This window comes from Mandrillus leucophaeus, unplaced genomic scaffold (genome assembly GCF_000951045.1).
Source record: "Mandrillus leucophaeus isolate KB7577 unplaced genomic scaffold, Mleu.le_1.0 Scaffold29, whole genome shotgun sequence".
NCBI lineage: Eukaryota > Metazoa > Chordata > Mammalia > Primates > Cercopithecidae > Mandrillus > Mandrillus leucophaeus.
This window is the reverse complement of record NW_012103031.1, coordinates 1659174-1675019: the sequence shown is the minus strand read 5'-3', so window position 1 is coordinate 1675019 and position 15846 is coordinate 1659174. Positions and strand designations below refer to the sequence as shown.

The window sequence follows — 15846 nt, the reverse complement described above, 5'->3', positions numbered from 1 at the left end:
ACACACACACGCACACACACACACACACACACACACACTCTACTCGGGGTCAGGCACCTCTTATGTGTGCCCATAAGACCCAGTGCGCCCTCTATCTCCTCTGCTCCTACGCCCGGCGCAAGGCCCTGGCGGCCGGAATAGTCACGCACAGACCGACTGGACTCTAAAGCCCCTTGGGGCAGGTGCTGTGTCCAGTAGTGTATCTGGCGATGCACCGAGTCCTCTTCACGGAGGGCAAGCAGGTGCAAAGGCACGGAGGTAGAAACGGGCCTGGCGACAGAGCGCCTCGAGCTGAGCAGTCAGTCTTGCGGAAGCCCTGGTGGTCTCGCCTCGCCGGGCTCGTAACAGCAGGCTGGGATCAGCGACCATCGAGGCGCATCCGCCGAGACCTCCGAGCATCCTAGAGAGGACACGGAAGCGAGTCTTTCCTTACGCACCTGTCTGACAGCGTCCGCGGTTCACTTCCGGTCCGCGGAGGGCACTGGCGACCCTGGCGGGTGAGAGCATCTTCAGGGCCGCAGCGGGTGGCGGGAGAGGTGGTAAACGGCTGCGTTGACGGGTTTTGGTGCCGCTACGGGGCTCGGCGGCAGCGGGGTTGCACTAGAGCCCGTCTCCCTTCGCTCAGCCCCGGCTGGGGGCGGCAAGTCTCTCCGGAGCTGCATTCCGCGGCCCCGAGGCCCTGCGGGTCTGGACTCTGAGGGGCCGGACTCTGAGGGGCCGCCGCGTTGTAGGCTCAGGTAGGAGCGAGGCTGAACCCGTTCTGCCAGGCTTGGCTTAGTGCAGGGCTGGCTACGAACCCGAAGAGATCTTGAACCAAAGCAGAACTCTCTGCAAAGTCAAAGTAATCACGTAGGACACTTATTGAAAGAATAGTGATGGACCAGCCTGGTCAACGTAGCAAGACCCTGTCTCTACAAAAATTAAAAAGTAGCCTGGCATGGTGGCACGCGCCTGTGGTCCCAGCTACTCAGGAGGCTGGGGCAGGATAATCTCCTGAGCCTAGGAGTTCAAGGCTGCAGTGACTTACATTCATGCCACTGCACTCCAGCCTGGGAAACGTAGGAAGACACTGTCTCTACAAAAATAAAAAAAATTAGCTGGTCATGGTGGTACTTGCCAGTAGTTCCAGCTACTCTGGAGGCTGAGGTGGGAGGATCGCCTCATCCCAGGAGGCAAAGGCTGCAGTGATCGCACCACTGCTCACCAGCTGGGGTGACAAAACCCTGAGACCCTGTCTCAAAAAGAAACAAAAGAGTAACAATGGGTGGGGGGAAATAAAGAATAGCAATGGGGCACCTTCTGTTTGTCATATGGCAGAGATAAAAGATGAATGAGGATCTTTCTTGCCTCCAGGGAGTCTGTTAGAGGGAGACACATGGGTAAACATTTGCACTATAGTGCATGAAATGCACTAGTGGAGTGAACCAATGCAATAGCCAGAAAGGAATGAAAGAGAAATCTTAATGTTGCAGAGTCAATGAATAGACTGAAAATATAAAATTGGTTTAAGTGGGGGTAGATAAATACACAAACTCCCAACAGAATATTTAGCAGATGCTTTGGGGTGTGTCTCCTGCCAGCTGCCCGTTGTCTGCTCCAGTCAGGTGATCTTTCCGTTTTCTGACAAGCAGGATCCCCTTCCCCTGATGCTTTGGACTTCCAAGTCTGTCTTCCCAGCCTAGGTCTTCCACCTAATCCACTTGGAAGTAAATAGGACTCATGCTGCAGTCTACTTCAAGCCTCTTGTTTTCCTTGAATACTTGGACTTTGATTAGTTTTCTCTCTTTTTGACTTCGCATGTTTTTTTTTGTTTCAATCTATACCATGTATTTTGGGAGGCAGTTATCATCTAGTCTCTTTTTTTTTTTTCCTTCTGAAAAGTAGGAGGAGTAGTATGCACCCTACAGAAGTGTTTTAAGTATTAAATGAAGTATGTGTTCACATGCTTTCTAAATAGTAAAGCCTGTACAAGTTAGAAATCTTTTGATCATTTATAATATGGTATGTATGTCGCTCCATTGTCTTTTTCAGGTTGAGTGCACCATCACATCTAAGCCGTCAGCAAATTTGTTGGTTTTAATATCCAAAATACGTCTTGATTTTGTCTGACTCTTTGCCACCACCCTGATGTAAACCCCTATCATCTCCTGCTTGAATCACTGTAAGTGCCATTTCCCTCTTGCCACCTCTAACCTATTCCCTGTCAACACACAGGCAGAATGACTTTTATAAAACATGTAGTTCCTCGCTAAAGTAAGAAATACGAATGAAGTTCATAATTCTTACTGTGGCGCAGGCTCTGGGTGATGTGGTTTCTGTCTGCCTCTGCCACCTCTTCTGTTGCAGCTCTGCCCCTCCCTCTGCTGAAGCCACACTGAAATATGGCTTGTTCTTGGACACCTTACGTAATGTCTTAGCCTCAGGGCTTTTGCCTGAAATGCTCTTAGAATAACTGACTCATTCTCATCCTTAAGTGAGCCCAGTGTCATGTCTTTAGAAAAGCCTTTTTCAAGTCATTTGCCCCCTGTTACCAGAGCACTCTACTTATTTTCTTTCTAGAACTTGTCCCCACTTGCAGTTTTTAAAAAAGTTGCTTCCATTTGACTTTTTCTGTCTGCTGTACCAGCATATGAGTTTCAAGAGGGCAAGCTCCCAGTATGTCTTGTTCTCTATTTTGTTTGTTGTTTCTGCCTACCTGTTGTGTGTGTATACGTGTGTGTTTGTGTGTTGCATGTATGTTTCCTTTAGCATTGGAAGAGTAGGCCCCGGCGACTAACCCAGTTATAACCCATTATATATTTTTCTCTGATTATAGTGTTATTCTTCAGTGAGATCCTAAGTTGTTTGTGGGTATAAGCAAAATCCTAGACATTTTCTATTTAGTCTCTGTACCTAATAGGTGCTTAGCAAATGATTACTATGTTGAATTGACCTGACTTTTGGGATCTGTGTTCAGTCTTTTGAAAATGCCTTGTAAAAGGTAATTACTGTGTTCTCCAGTGGAATATTCCTTGATGTAGAGACAGACTGGGATGGGCTGACCTTCTACATGTCTCTTGTTCTCAAAAGGGTCATTGATGTGGTCATTCTCAGTCTCCTCGGAGGGAGTGTGAAGATGCTTAAAGAGCATCCAGAGATGGCGGAAGCTCCTCAGCAGCAGTTGGGTGTTCCTGTGGTGAAACTGGAGAAAGAGTTGCCATGGGGCAGAGGAAGGGAAGACCCTAGTCCAGAGACTTTTCGGCTAAGGTTTCGGCAGTTCCGCTACCAGGAGGCAGCTGGACCCCAGGAAGCTCTTAGGGAGCTCCAGGAACTCTGTCGTCGGTGGCTGAGGCCAGAGTTGCACACCAAGGAGCAGATCCTGGAGCTGCTGGTGCTGGAGCAGTTCCTCACTATCCTGCCCCGCGAGTTCTACACCTGGATCCGGGAACATGGCCCAGAGAGTGGCAAGGCTCTGGCTGCCATAGTGGAGGACCTGACAGAAAGAGCGCTGGAGGCCAAGGCGGTGGGTGAGGAGGGGATCCAGGTCTGGCGCCCTTGGCGTGGGCAGGGAGTGTTAAAGAATCCAAAGATTTGAGGAAGTAGGAGTGGATGAGGTGTGGAACCTCCCTCCTCTGCCCTCAGACTCCCTGAGGCCCTTTTTGGAGAGCAGTGGAGTTTTCAGCAAGAAAAGCCATTTCCAGGGGAGATGCTCTAATGCAGAAGGGCCTGAAGCCTCTGGTCATGAGGGCAGAGGCCTGGCCATATTTCCCTTGTGGGCATCAGACAAAAAGAAGGCAGTTGTGATTGTTTTTGGGGTCCCTTATAGAACTGACCCTGCTTTGGACAGAGATGCCTCTGGGAAGGCAGAGAATCCTGCCTGGGGAATCTTTTTCCAGAAAAGGGTTGTCAGTAGCAGTGCTGTTTCTCTGTGGCTCACAGGGCTCCTGTAACAATTCTCTGGTGCTGCTGTAATGACAACAAGTGACTTGCACCACATGTGCTTCCTTGAGGTTCCAGTCATATTTCGGTCACTCTGTGGTACAGCCCCCTGATGGACGAGTGGGAAAGGCGAGCAGGACTGATGACACCGTCTTGCTCACAAGCCCCCATCCTTCTGTAGTTCAGGCTCACGTACACACTCTCGTCACCCTGACTTCCTGTCTTCAGAATCCTAAGAGAATTTTTTCCTACTCCCAACTCAGGAGCTTAAAAGTGGACCAGAAAGGCCTTGTTTTTGTGTGTTTTTCTCAGTGTGAGAGTCCTCCTGATTTTCCTTGCTCTTTTTAATTTATTATTTTTGAGACAAGACAGGGTCAGGCGACAGCCCAGGCTGGAGTGCAGTGGCACAATCCTAGCTTACTGCAGCCTTGAGCTCCTGGCTCAGTTGATCCTCCCACCTCAGCCTCCTGAGTAGCTGACACCACAGGCATGTACCACCCTGCCTGGCTAATTTTTTTTATTTTTTGTAGAGATGGAGTCTCACCGTGTTGCCCAGGCTTCCTGGCTCTCTTTAAAGCAACTGTTTCTCACTAGCCTATTCACTGCGGGGTCTAGGCTTTGGATTTTTTATTTTCAGCTTCTTCAATTAAGAATTTTTTTTTTTTTTTAGTGAATATATTGTGCTGAAATCCTCAGCAGGATAATATTTGGGCTTGGTGATGGCAGGTAGAAGGGATCCTTGTCAAATGGCATGAACAGATAAAAGTTGCTCAGGGCCTGATGCAGGGAGTTTAGCTTCCTTTTCACTTCGTCACTGATGTCCTGGGGAAGAGCTCAGCTGATTTTTCCTGCCTCTCCCCTAAAGCTGGAGTGGGTCTTTTCTTGATTCTCTTTTTAGATTTTAATTCAATTCCCTTCATAACAGCCTTGCCCAGGCCTCATTCTAATCTGTGTTGGGAACTGTTCTTAGGTTCCATGCCACGGGCAGGGGGAGCAGGAGGAAACAGCACTTTGCAGAGGCACTTGGGAGCCAGGCATCCAGCTGGGGCCAGTGGAGGTCAAGCCTGAGTGGGGGATGCCCCCTGGGGAAGGAGTTCAAGGTCCAAACCCGGGTACCGAGGAGCAGCTCAGTCAGGACCCTGGAGATGAGACGCGGGCCTTCCAGGAGCAAGGTGAGTAAGAGCAGATAGTGGGATGTCAGGGCACAGGAAACTGCTATGCAGCCAACCCTCTTCAGAAACCCAGCAGTGGAGCAACTAAGTTACCCACGAGGTGTAATTGTGAATTTTCTTGGCTGCTTCCTCCACCTTAGGAAATAGATGAAGTGAAACTGTTTCTTCTCCCTTTACCCTCTGGTGTCTGGAGGGGATATCTGGGATCAAGCTTTCCTATTATTTTTCTTTTCTTTCCCTCAGATCCTTTCTAGAAACTACCAGGAAATATTCAGCTGACTTGCAGGAATACTTTTTCAGTGGGCAGATGAACTGTATCCCCCAAAGTAATACGTAGCTTTATTTTGCTACTGAATCTCAAAGGGGGTTATTCCCAGAGTGTGACTGGGGAGCATGGGTAGCCCTAAAGGGACAGGGCTGGGACAATCTTGCCAGCTGAGAACAGGGCAGGAGACACCCAGGCCCCTGTGCATGGGAAAACATGGTACCAAAGTGAAAAGTGATTTTGTCTGGAGTCTCCTGGTTCCTGAGGTTGTGTGCATCTGGTGGGGCACACCTTTGAACGAGCTAACAGCATGACATCACTGATCCTTCTGATATTATGCTTTTTGTCCCTGCTCAGCACTACCTGTTCTGCAGGCAGGTCCTGGCCTCCCCACAATGAATCCCAGAGACCAAGAGATGGCAGCTGGGTTCTTTACCGCTGGACCGCAGGTGAGCTCTGACTCCCTTTCCAGAGATCATGGTGTTGCTTTGATTGAGGTTCACCTTCCCCAGGGTTTCTCTGCACAACAGTGCGCCCTCCCCACCCCCAAGTTGAGTCATTCTCCCTTCCTAGTCCTGGTGGACCTGATGGTGTGGTTTCCTCCGCTGAACCACCAGCCCCAGTTGTTAATTTGCATTGAACCTTATGTGTGGAGCCTGAGCCACAGATGGACTATTTTTTTTTTTTTTTTTTTGAGACGGAGTCTCGCTCTGCCCAGGCTAGAGTGCAGTGGTGCAGTCTCGGCTCACTGCAAGTTCCGCCTCCCAGGTTCACGCCATTCTCCTGCCTCAGCCTCCCAAGTCTGTCTCTTATACACATCTAGATGTGTATAAGAGAGCCCGCCACCACGCCTGGCTAATTTTTTGTATTTTTAGTAGAGACGGGGTTTCACTGTGTTAGCCAGGATGGTCTTGATCTCCTGACCTTGTGATCCACCCGCCTCGGCCTCCCAAAGTGTTGGGATTACAGGCGTGAGCCACCGCACCTGGCCACAGATGGACTCTTAATAACTGTTACAGATAGAAACCCCCTAGGGCTATCTAGGCCATGCTGGTTGGCCCCGAGGTAACCCTTTGTGGTTGTCCTTTATGGATACTTCTGCTGCTGCTTTTCCTGTTTTGGAAACTTCCCTGTCCCCTAACCTCAGCAGGAATGTGGCTGACTCAGGGTTGGGGCTTCCAGGAGCATTGAGCAGGGTGGTCTCTGTGGCCACAGAGGCCACACTAGGCCACACTACCTCGTTAACATTACTCATCTGCCACAAATGTGTAACTGAAGCTTAGATGGGGTGCTCTCTCTTCCACAGGGTGCTGAGTGCTACCAGGGAGGTGGGGGCTTTCCAGTGGGGCACCTTCCTCAAGGAGGCGAGTCTAAAAGAGTTCTTTGAAGAGGAAAAGGTGTTTGGCAGAAAAAAGAAGGGGATCAACTCTGGCCCTGCTCAAGCCATATTTGGGCAAGGCTGGATGCCAGCATCATTTCCCTTTCCTGTTCTCCAAGGACGTACTTTGGAGGGGATGAGGAATGACATCAGTGCTTTTTAATTTGGTTGGACCCTCCCTTGTACCATAATAGTTCTTCATGGTGCAGTGAGTGAGAAATTGAGGATGCATTTATTTTATCACAGCCTTGTTCTTAAGACAGGGCTTGGCTGAATGTGAACTTTCTTTTTGATGAGAAGGTAAATAGCGGCTGCCAGGCTCTGTCAAGCATGAAAGTGGAGGCTGCTGCAGAATGGAAATGAGGTGCCTTGGTTGTTAGGCGCAAGCTGAGCCCCAGCCACAGAGGCTCAAAACCACAGTGGCTCAAACAAGTAGATTACTCCAGTTCAACTGTTGGGAGGAAGCTGGTTGGGAGGAAGTTGAATTACAGACATAAGCCACTGTCTCTGGCCTAGGATTCTTTCTTTATTCATAGCAATCTCCTGTTGTTGCAGGGGTTGGGGCCATTTAAAGATATGGCCCTGGCCTTCCCTGAGGAGGAGTGGAGGCATGTGACCCCAGCCCAGATAGACTGCTTTGGGGAGTATGTGGAACCGCAGGACTGCAGGGTCTGCCCAGGTAAGACTGTCTCCACCCACAGGTGAGGAACTGGGGAGTTCTGAAAGCTCAGGTCAGGGGTTCTGCCGTAGCTCTGGTACTCCTGGCAAAGGAAGGAGACTTCATGGCAGGTGGGTAAATGGGTCCAGCATGGACCACAGGGCACGAGGAGCTTCTTTCCTGTGTCAAGAGAGGAGCCGAATAATGGAGCAGGAAATCATGAGGCCATTATTCTGGCTGTATGGAGACAGGTCAGTCATGAGGACCCCCAAACACCTACACTGTGTCCATGATTAAAGACAAAGAGGGCTTGAGAGCAAGATACCAACAGCAAAAGATGGGGCATCTGAGCTTGTTCAGATATTTATTGAGTGCTCCCTGCATGTGGGCCCTGTGTTAGTGGTTTTCTCCTGGGGCAGGAAGTGGGCAGGACTAACGTGCATGAAAGCATCGGAGCTCACAGTGTGCATGTAGGAGGGCATGAGAGGGCTTCGTGATGGTAGAGGTCAGAGTGGCCCAAGTCACAGAGGAAGCGGAGCTGCGCTGGGCCTCAGGTGGTGGCTGGGTTTGACCTGGACTCAGAGCCTGTGGGGATGCAGCCATTGTGTGTGACAGCAGCTCATGGGAGGAGGAGCAGCAGGAGAGAGCCCACAGGGGTTGCCAGCAGAGCGCACTGCAGGGCTTTGGGGCTGTCAGGGCGAGGGGCAGTATGGAGAGTCTGCATGGGTGGAATGAGGACACCAGCGGGGAGAGGAAACACTGTGGCTGGAACGGCCTCTCCTTGTTCTTTGATTTTCTTCTTTTTTGTTTCATAACTTCTTTGTGGGTTGTGCACTGACCTCCCATCTGTACTGACTCCACCTGGCCTTTCCTTATCTTGAAATGCTTTGAAGGATGATCAGGATTATCCCTGTGCTTCCTTCAGGACATAAGAGAATCCATCCTGCCCCTCCACTTGCTGACCCTGACCTTGAGCATCTCCCTTGAGCTTTCCAGGTCTCAGTTTCCTCCATTGTGGAATGAGACTGTTCATGGAACCTGTGCTCATGGTGCTATGAGGATGAAGGGAGGCAGTACATCTAAATGTGTGGTGACCATGGTATTGTTAGATTGTTTAGTTAGTGCTGAAATATTACTAAGGGATTCTTGTAGGAGCCATCAGCCTTCACTCATTTGTTCACCACAGAGCTGGACTTGGCACCTGCTCTGTGGCCAGTGCTGTTCTGGTCACTATGAAGAGTTAAAAATAAAGGTGCTTGCCTGTGGGGTCTTAGAGTTCAGGGGAAGAGGCCATGTGCATGTAATAGTGGGATAGGGTAAGGGGCACTGGGCTCTTGGGAGACCTGGGTCCAGGGCATGGTTGGCACAGCGTGACAGTGATGTGAGTGGCAGAACGATGTCAGCATACTTTACTTGGAGATGTGTGATTGCCGTGGTGGCAGAGGATGACAGAACAAAGCAGGGGCTCGAGTGACAAGCCCCAGACAAAGGTGCCAGTGTCCTGGTGCCAGGGTCCCCCTCAGGGGTGTTCCCGTTCCAGTGATGCTGCTGTGTGGGGTGAGGAGCCCCTCGCCCCCATTCTCACAAGGTTTTCATGCCCTCCTGGCCATTTCTGACTGTTCTGGAGACTGGTTCTGTTCTTGTCCCCTCACTAGCTCGGTGTCTCAGAACTCAGAGCAACTCAAGCCCCCACCTGAAATTGAACAGAAATGTTCAATTTCTGCTGAGGCCAGGTGACACGAAGGCCCATTTCCCAAGTGTACCATTCACTTGCTGTCCCAGCTTTCAGGTCTTCCTGGAAATCACACTTGGGTCGTCCTGGTGCTTGTCCTGACAGCTGCGTGGGGCTGGGCCTGAGCTGCTTCACCTGTAAAGAGGCTGGATGCACAGGGCAGGGTTGAGCTAGGTGGCTGCCCAGATCACTTTCAGTTGTTCATCTGTTCTCCTTAGTGGACCGTGAGGTGCAGACCTTGTCGTCTGAGTTGTAATTGCAGTCATGGCCACAAGGACTGGAGCAAGAACTCACAAGATGATTTGGAATCACAGAGGCAAAACGAGTGGGAGGCCTGGACTCTGCAGGCTGGTTCCCAGGGTGATGAGGGCCTTGGAGTGAGAGACGAGTGCTCAGGAGTAAGGAGGGGGCAGGAGTGAGGAGAGTGAGGCCGGCCATGAGGACTTGCGGTCCTTGTTTTAAAATTTTTTTCTGCGCAGAGTAATGTGATGGAGGTTTTACTTGAGGAAATTGGATCGACAGCAGGGTACGGCCAGTCTGGAGGGTTGAAATAATGTAGGCACCGGGGTAAGAGCAGGAACCAGGCCAGTGGCCATGAAGAAGAGGGTTTACTGAAATATGCTTCCAAGGATGGGCCACAGATTGGCCAGAGGGGAGGAAAGAGAAGAATCAGAGAGGAGTCTACGTCTTAGGATCCTGGCTGGGACTAAAAATTATGTTACTCCTGTAAAGACTGGAAAAATTATGTTACTCCTGTCAGAAAGGGAGGGAAGCGTTTTCCTAAGAGGGAGGAAGAATGGAAAGTTCCATTTGTTGACTTTGAGATCTAAGTGGATGGTCCCTGGAAGTAGCTGTAAGTCAGGTAGATGGTCTGGGGGTTAAAATAATACCACGAACCGTTGCATTCCTGCTCCATGTGTGCAGTGAACTTCATGAGTGTACAATCCATTTTGAAGGTGAAGAATGTAAGGCTCAGAGAGGTTAATTTTCCCATGATCACGCAGCAGTTGAGCAGCCAGTGCAGCACTCAAAACCGGTTTCTTACTGCTAGGTCCCTTCTCTTCCACTACTGTGTCTTTCTCCCAGTGTCTCTATTTATGTTTAGGTATCTCATTGTATTTATTTTTCCTGCAGCTTTATATTTTGAACTCTTTTTATGCAAATTTTCAAACATACAGAAAAGCTAAGACTAGTACAGAGAACACACTTAGGCCTTTATGTAGATTCACCAGTTGTTAATGTTTGCCATATTTAGCTGTATAATGTGTGTTTTTTTTGGAATGACATGAAAGTTGGAGGCATCTCAATCTTTCATCTGTAAATACTTCAGCATTTGTGTCACAATGACATTCCCAACATAGACCAGTAGCATAATTCCATCTAAGAAAATAAACATAAATTCCATGTGTGTAACATCTAGTGCATAGTCAGATTTCCCCAAGATCTAGTGGTTTGTGCATTGCATTTAGTTTTAATCTTACTATTCGTAGCACCTCAAAACTGAAAACTACCCACATGAACATCAGTCAAATTAATAAGTAGGTTGCACTCTATCTATTATCTATATATCTCTCTCTATATATACACAGACACACACACATACTCACAGTGGAATACTATACACCAGTGAAAAAGAATAAACTACAGCTTCACACCATGACATAGGTGTATGTTACAAACATGATATTGAGCAGAAGAGGCCAGAAACAATGTGTGAGACAATTACATGACATTCAAGAACGGACAAAAAAGTCTGGACAGTGTGTTCCCCTTGGTATAATATATATGTGTACTATATATGTATATTATATATATACCGTATGTGTATATACTATATATGGCAGGGTATAGTAATGGAGGAGATGAAAAACGGGCTTCTTGGGACTGGTTATGTTCTGTTTGTTGAACTGAATGCGGTTTACGTGGTTGGGTTTGTTAAGAAAATTTGCATAGGGTGTGGTGATGCACATCTGTAATCCCAGCACTCAGTGAGGCAGAGGCAGGAGGGTCACTTGAGCCGAGGAATTTGAGACCAGCCTGGGCAACATAGTGAGGCCCCCATCTCCACAAAAAGGAGAAAAAGGGTAACTTGACATTTTTTAGCCAGCACTGGATCCAAAAAAAAATAAAATCTTTGCATATACAAAACATAAATGGCTTGTACACTTTTACTTTCATGAAAAGTTTACAAAGTAAAATCGAAGCTGATATGTATGTATTTCATATTTTATCAAACCAGGAGGCATATACTGTCAGGTTTTTTTTTTGTCTTCTAGTCATCTTGCCTAAAAGGACTCTAAGCACCACTTATTTCTCCTTTTCTTTTTTTCTCTTCGCCTCTTTCTTCCCCAGTACCTTTTCTTTTCTTCTCTTCTCCTCCCCTTCCTCTTACTCTTCCATAAACACCTGTTCTGTTAATTTAGAGAGAGTATAGGAAGGATCAGAGTGAGGATGAAGGAAGGGTGAGGCTGAGCATTTCAGCAGCATCATGGTCTCAGTCCTGATAAATGTGCTACCTAGGGGTTTTCTCCTGCAGGAGCCTCAGTGAAGCCTGCTTCATTCATTCAGCCAGCAGTTAGCAAGCATCTTCCCTGAGTCAGTCCCCTGTCAGGCTCCTAGGAGACCCTGGTTAGGCAGAGGGAGCATGTGGGCAGGACGGGGGGCTGAGCAGGCACCTGGAAGGTCTGGAGAGCTGCATGCTGCCCTGTGCTACAGCAGGTGTAGAATTGTTTGGGGAAGGCGCAGGACATCTGGATGAATGGAAACAGCATTTCCAACAAAGTCACATGTAAATAGGTACAGAATAATAAAGTGCTAGTTAGGTGCACAGTGCTGAAGAGGCCCAGAGTAAGAGAATAATCACGGTGAGTGTCTTAGAGGAAATTATTGAGCTACATTTTGAAGGAAATAAAAGTCTAGATTAGCAGCAAGATAAGTGGGCGGGCACTGAATTTGGCAGACTATTCTGTGAGAAGACATGGAAGTGGAAATAAGGAAAAAGAAGTAAGGAAAGCCTGAGTTGAGGTTGTTGGTCAAAGGAAAAAAGAGAAGGAACGGTGAATGGGACCCCTGTGAAGCAGAGTTCTAACCTGTAAATGTCCTGCGGCTACCACAGAATCAATCTTTATCTCCTCCTGTCCTGTAGGCGGTGGGAGCAAGGAAAAGGAGGCAAAACCCCCACAGGAAGACCTGAAAGGGGCGCTGGTGGCACTGACGTCAGAGAGGTTTGGGGAAGCCACTCTCCAGGGCCCTGGGCTCGGAAGGGCCTGTGAGCAGGAGCCTGGTGGCTCTGCGGGCAGTGCGCCCGGGCTTCCTCCTCCCCAGCATGGTGCCATCCCCCTGCCTGACGAAGTCAAAACCCACAGCTCCTTCTGGAAGCCTTTCCAGTGCCCCGAGTGTGGGAAAGGATTCAGTCGGAGCTCCAATCTTGTCAGGCACCAGCGAACCCACGAAGAGGAGAAGTCCTATGGCTGTGTGGAGTGTGGGAAGGGCTTTACCCTGAGAGAGTACCTGATGAAGCACCAGAGAACCCACCTGGGAAAGAGGCCCTACGTGTGCAGTGAGTGCTGGAAAACCTTCAGCCAGAGACACCACCTGGAGGTGCACCAGCGCAGCCACACCGGGGAGAAGCCCTACAAGTGTGGGGACTGCTGGAAGAGCTTCAGCCGCCGGCAGCACCTGCAGGTGCACCGGAGGACGCACACCGGGGAGAAGCCCTACACCTGCGAGTGCGGCAAGAGCTTCAGCAGGAATGCCAACCTGGCGGTGCACCGGCGTGCCCACACTGGTGAGAAGCCGTATGGGTGCCAGGTGTGCGGGAAGCGGTTCAGCAAAGGGGAGCGGCTGGTCCGACACCAGAGGATCCACACAGGGGAGAAGCCGTACCACTGTCCTGCCTGTGGGCGAAGCTTCAACCAGAGGTCCATCCTCAACCGGCACCAGAAGACCCAGCACCGCCAGGAGCCGCTGGTGCAGTGAGCACAGCAGGTGGCAGGCAGCACCATCATTCATCTTTCTCACTGCAGGGCCCTGCGGGGCGCAAGGTGAGGCTGCAGGAAAGCACTGGTCCCATTGCCTTCCCACCCATTCGCAAACGCAGGAAAGGCAAGGCCTGGCTTACTTAGAGCTTCCAAGAGCATAGCTGCTTCCGTCTCTTACCCAAGTGGTGCTAAACAATTTTTCTTCCCATGTTTGAGAGAAGCAGTCTCCTGTGGTTCAGTTCAGGCTGAGATTTTCTCCTTCAGTGGACTGTCTGTGTCCCCCTGCCGAACAAGGCTGGGAGTAAAGGCATAACCGTGACACGTGTTGGTAGCTGGGACCTCGTCTTCCTGAGGGCTCTGTCCTGCCTGCAGGGTCGTTAGCTCAGACTCTTCCCCCCCCCCTCTCTTTTCCATTGAACAAACATTTATTGAACACCCTCTGAGCACCTGGCCGTGGGAATGCAGTGGTGAATAAGAGACTAGACCTCATTCCCCTGAGGCTCGTGCATTGGGGACGCATGCAACAGCCCATGACCTGAGGCATTCTCAGGGTATCTGTGCTGTGTGCTCATGAGAACATTTTCCCATGACCACTCCTGCCCTCCTGCCCCGTGCTGAAACCTCCTGCCCCAGCTGGGATCTGCTCCCAGGCAACTGTGTGAATTTTACATTATTTGGAGCCTCGTCTGTGTCAGGCTGTAACATTCTATCCTCATTTGTAAAACTTCCCCATCCATTATTCCTTGCACTATAACAACTGTCAACACCAACTGTTAGGAAGTTACTATTTTGCTATTGATCACTGAATAAACATCAGAGTATTTTAAAAAACAGTTCTCTAGAAAGAACTGTTAAAATGAGTCGGAAAGGTGAACTAGTATTAACGCCCTATATTTGATGGCACTTTATAGTACATAAAATTAATTTCGCCCCATTCTCATTTGACCCATTTCTCAAGTGTTTATTCAGGCCCTAACATGTCAGGAACTCTTCTGGGTGCTTGAGAGACATCCATGAATAAAATAGGGAGAGACGTCATTGACCTCGTAGAGCTTACATCTCGTGGATGTACCTGATCTTCAGAACCCATGGATATTCCTGCAAATCCTCTGGGCCTGTATTCATGGCTTTGTCAGCATCTTGACCTGAAATGCATTTGCCACCTACCTCTTGTTACGGAATGGTCTCTGCCCTCTAGACCCTTGTCATCAAGGCACTCGGGGTCCTGGACACCCACTGGGGATGGTGAGCTGGTAGCGACCTGTTTTGCATGAGTGCCAAGTCAGGAAAAATAAAGCTGTTTGTAGGCATTAAAAATATATACATTTCTTTAAAAATGAGAAGATGCAATATTTGTAAACTGTTGAAACTTCCTTATTGTGCCATCACTGAAGGGTTTCATTTCTGTTTAAAGTTCTGGAAGCTGCGTAACTAGCATGGACTGACTGCTGTGTCATTGTGCTGTGCCTTTGAACCCTGGCTGAGTGAGTGAGTTTGTCTTTTGTTGACAGTGTACTATAATTGCAAAATGTGGTTTGTCTTCTGATGCCTCTTAATACCGGATTCTTTTACTGAGATTTTGTTTTTTCATTTTCCATTGTAAATAAGGTAAATGGTAATGACTAACACAAAGTTGTATTACTCAGTCCACTTTGAAACATGGTTTTATCACCTGTTCTTGGCAGGCAGCATGGTGTTTAATTTTGACTTAGCAAATGGCCCTCCTTGGTCTTCCTGGCCCATTAGCTGTGCCCACGAGGCTGCAGTGACCAGATCGTAAATGTATCTGAGATGTCCACACAGGGCTGCTGCTGCTCCTCTGTGATACTGAGGTCCATGTGCAAAATCACCTTTTTTTCCCCCTTCAATTATCAGAGCAGCTAGACAGGGCTGACAGCCAGGCAGACTCAGTGGGAGGCTTCTGGCCTGAGCGTGGCCATCCCCAGTGGGCGGTATTCCAAAGGCAGGTGGGGACTTGGGAGACCTCCGGGGGCTGCTTGTCACTCATCATTCTGTTTACCTGAATCACGGATGCTGTTTAATCATACGCAGCCAGCACTCCTCTGGGTTTCAGCAAGTTGGGATATCTTAAGCTTCAGTAGGAGCTGGGCCTTGCTGACTTTCCTATCTGGCCTCTTCCCTGTCTCCTGTGGGGCCAAGAGCTTAGGACAGTGTCTCAGAAAAGCCTCTTAGTAGGGGGTTTTTCCCGTGGGATTGTGGTAGTCTCATTTTTCATATCTATTCAAATGTTAAGAAATATTTTGTTTTCTGTATTTTTCTATTCTTTAGAAATTTTTTATAATAGATAATTTCAAACCTATATAAATGAATCTTTATGTATTTATCATTTGACTTTATTATAAACTCATAATCAATCAATCTTGTTTCATCTCTGTCCACTCCTTCCTCCCTATCTTCTTCCCCCCACTGAAGTTTTGAAGTATATCCCAAGTGTTGTTTATGACCATTTCAGTGTGTACCTGTACAAGGTAAGGGCGGTTGGGTGTGGTGGCTCACACCTGTGATCCCCGCACTTTGGGAGGCCAAGGTGGGATTGCTTGAGAGAAGTTTGAGACCAGCCTGAGCAACATAGTGAGACCTCATCTACAAACAAAAATTAACTGGGCATGGTGGTACACGCTGTGGTCCCAGCTGTTCAGGAGGCTGAGGCTGGGCATCACTTGACCCCGAGAGGTTGAGGTTGCAGTGAGCCATGATTGTGCCATTGCACTCCAACCTGGGA

At 48.9% G+C, this 15846-nt stretch overlaps 1 protein-coding gene across 2 annotated transcripts; it reads left to right on the top strand.

Moving 5' to 3' along the window:
* Positions 1-458: 458 nt before the first annotated feature.
* Positions 459-15480, top strand: ZSCAN25 (zinc finger and SCAN domain containing 25). 2 transcript variants are annotated; one of them, XM_011985755.1, is made up of 9 exons: positions 474-524; positions 1632-1706; positions 2032-2161; positions 2560-2644; positions 3070-3502; positions 4889-5090; positions 5713-5804; positions 7289-7412; positions 12269-15480. In XM_011985755.1, the coding sequence occupies exons 5-9, from the start codon at positions 3116-3118 to the stop codon at positions 13099-13101; spliced, it is 1638 nt and encodes a 545-aa protein (XP_011841145.1). In that variant the 5' UTR covers positions 474-524; positions 1632-1706; positions 2032-2161; positions 2560-2644; positions 3070-3115; the 3' UTR covers positions 13102-15480. The 2 variants fall into 2 exon arrangements, with proteins under 2 accessions (XP_011841144.1, XP_011841145.1); XM_011985754.1 differs by lacking the exon at positions 1632-1706 and having other exon boundaries at positions 459-524.
* The last annotated feature ends 366 nt before the right edge of the window (positions 15481-15846 follow it).

Bases quoted from the DNA above. Each gene is read 5' to 3' on its own strand.
- ZSCAN25 (XM_011985754.1), top strand. From the start codon at position 3,116: ATGCTTAAAGAGCATCCAGAGATGGCGGAAGCTCCTCAGCAGCAGTTG. The intron at 3,503-4,888 runs GTGGGTGAGGAG...AACTGTTCTTAG, and splicing joins GAGCGCTGGAGGCCAAGGCG to GTTCCATGCCACGGGCAGGG. The intron at 7,413-12,268 runs GTAAGACTGTCT...CCTGTCCTGTAG, and splicing joins GGACTGCAGGGTCTGCCCAG to GCGGTGGGAGCAAGGAAAAG.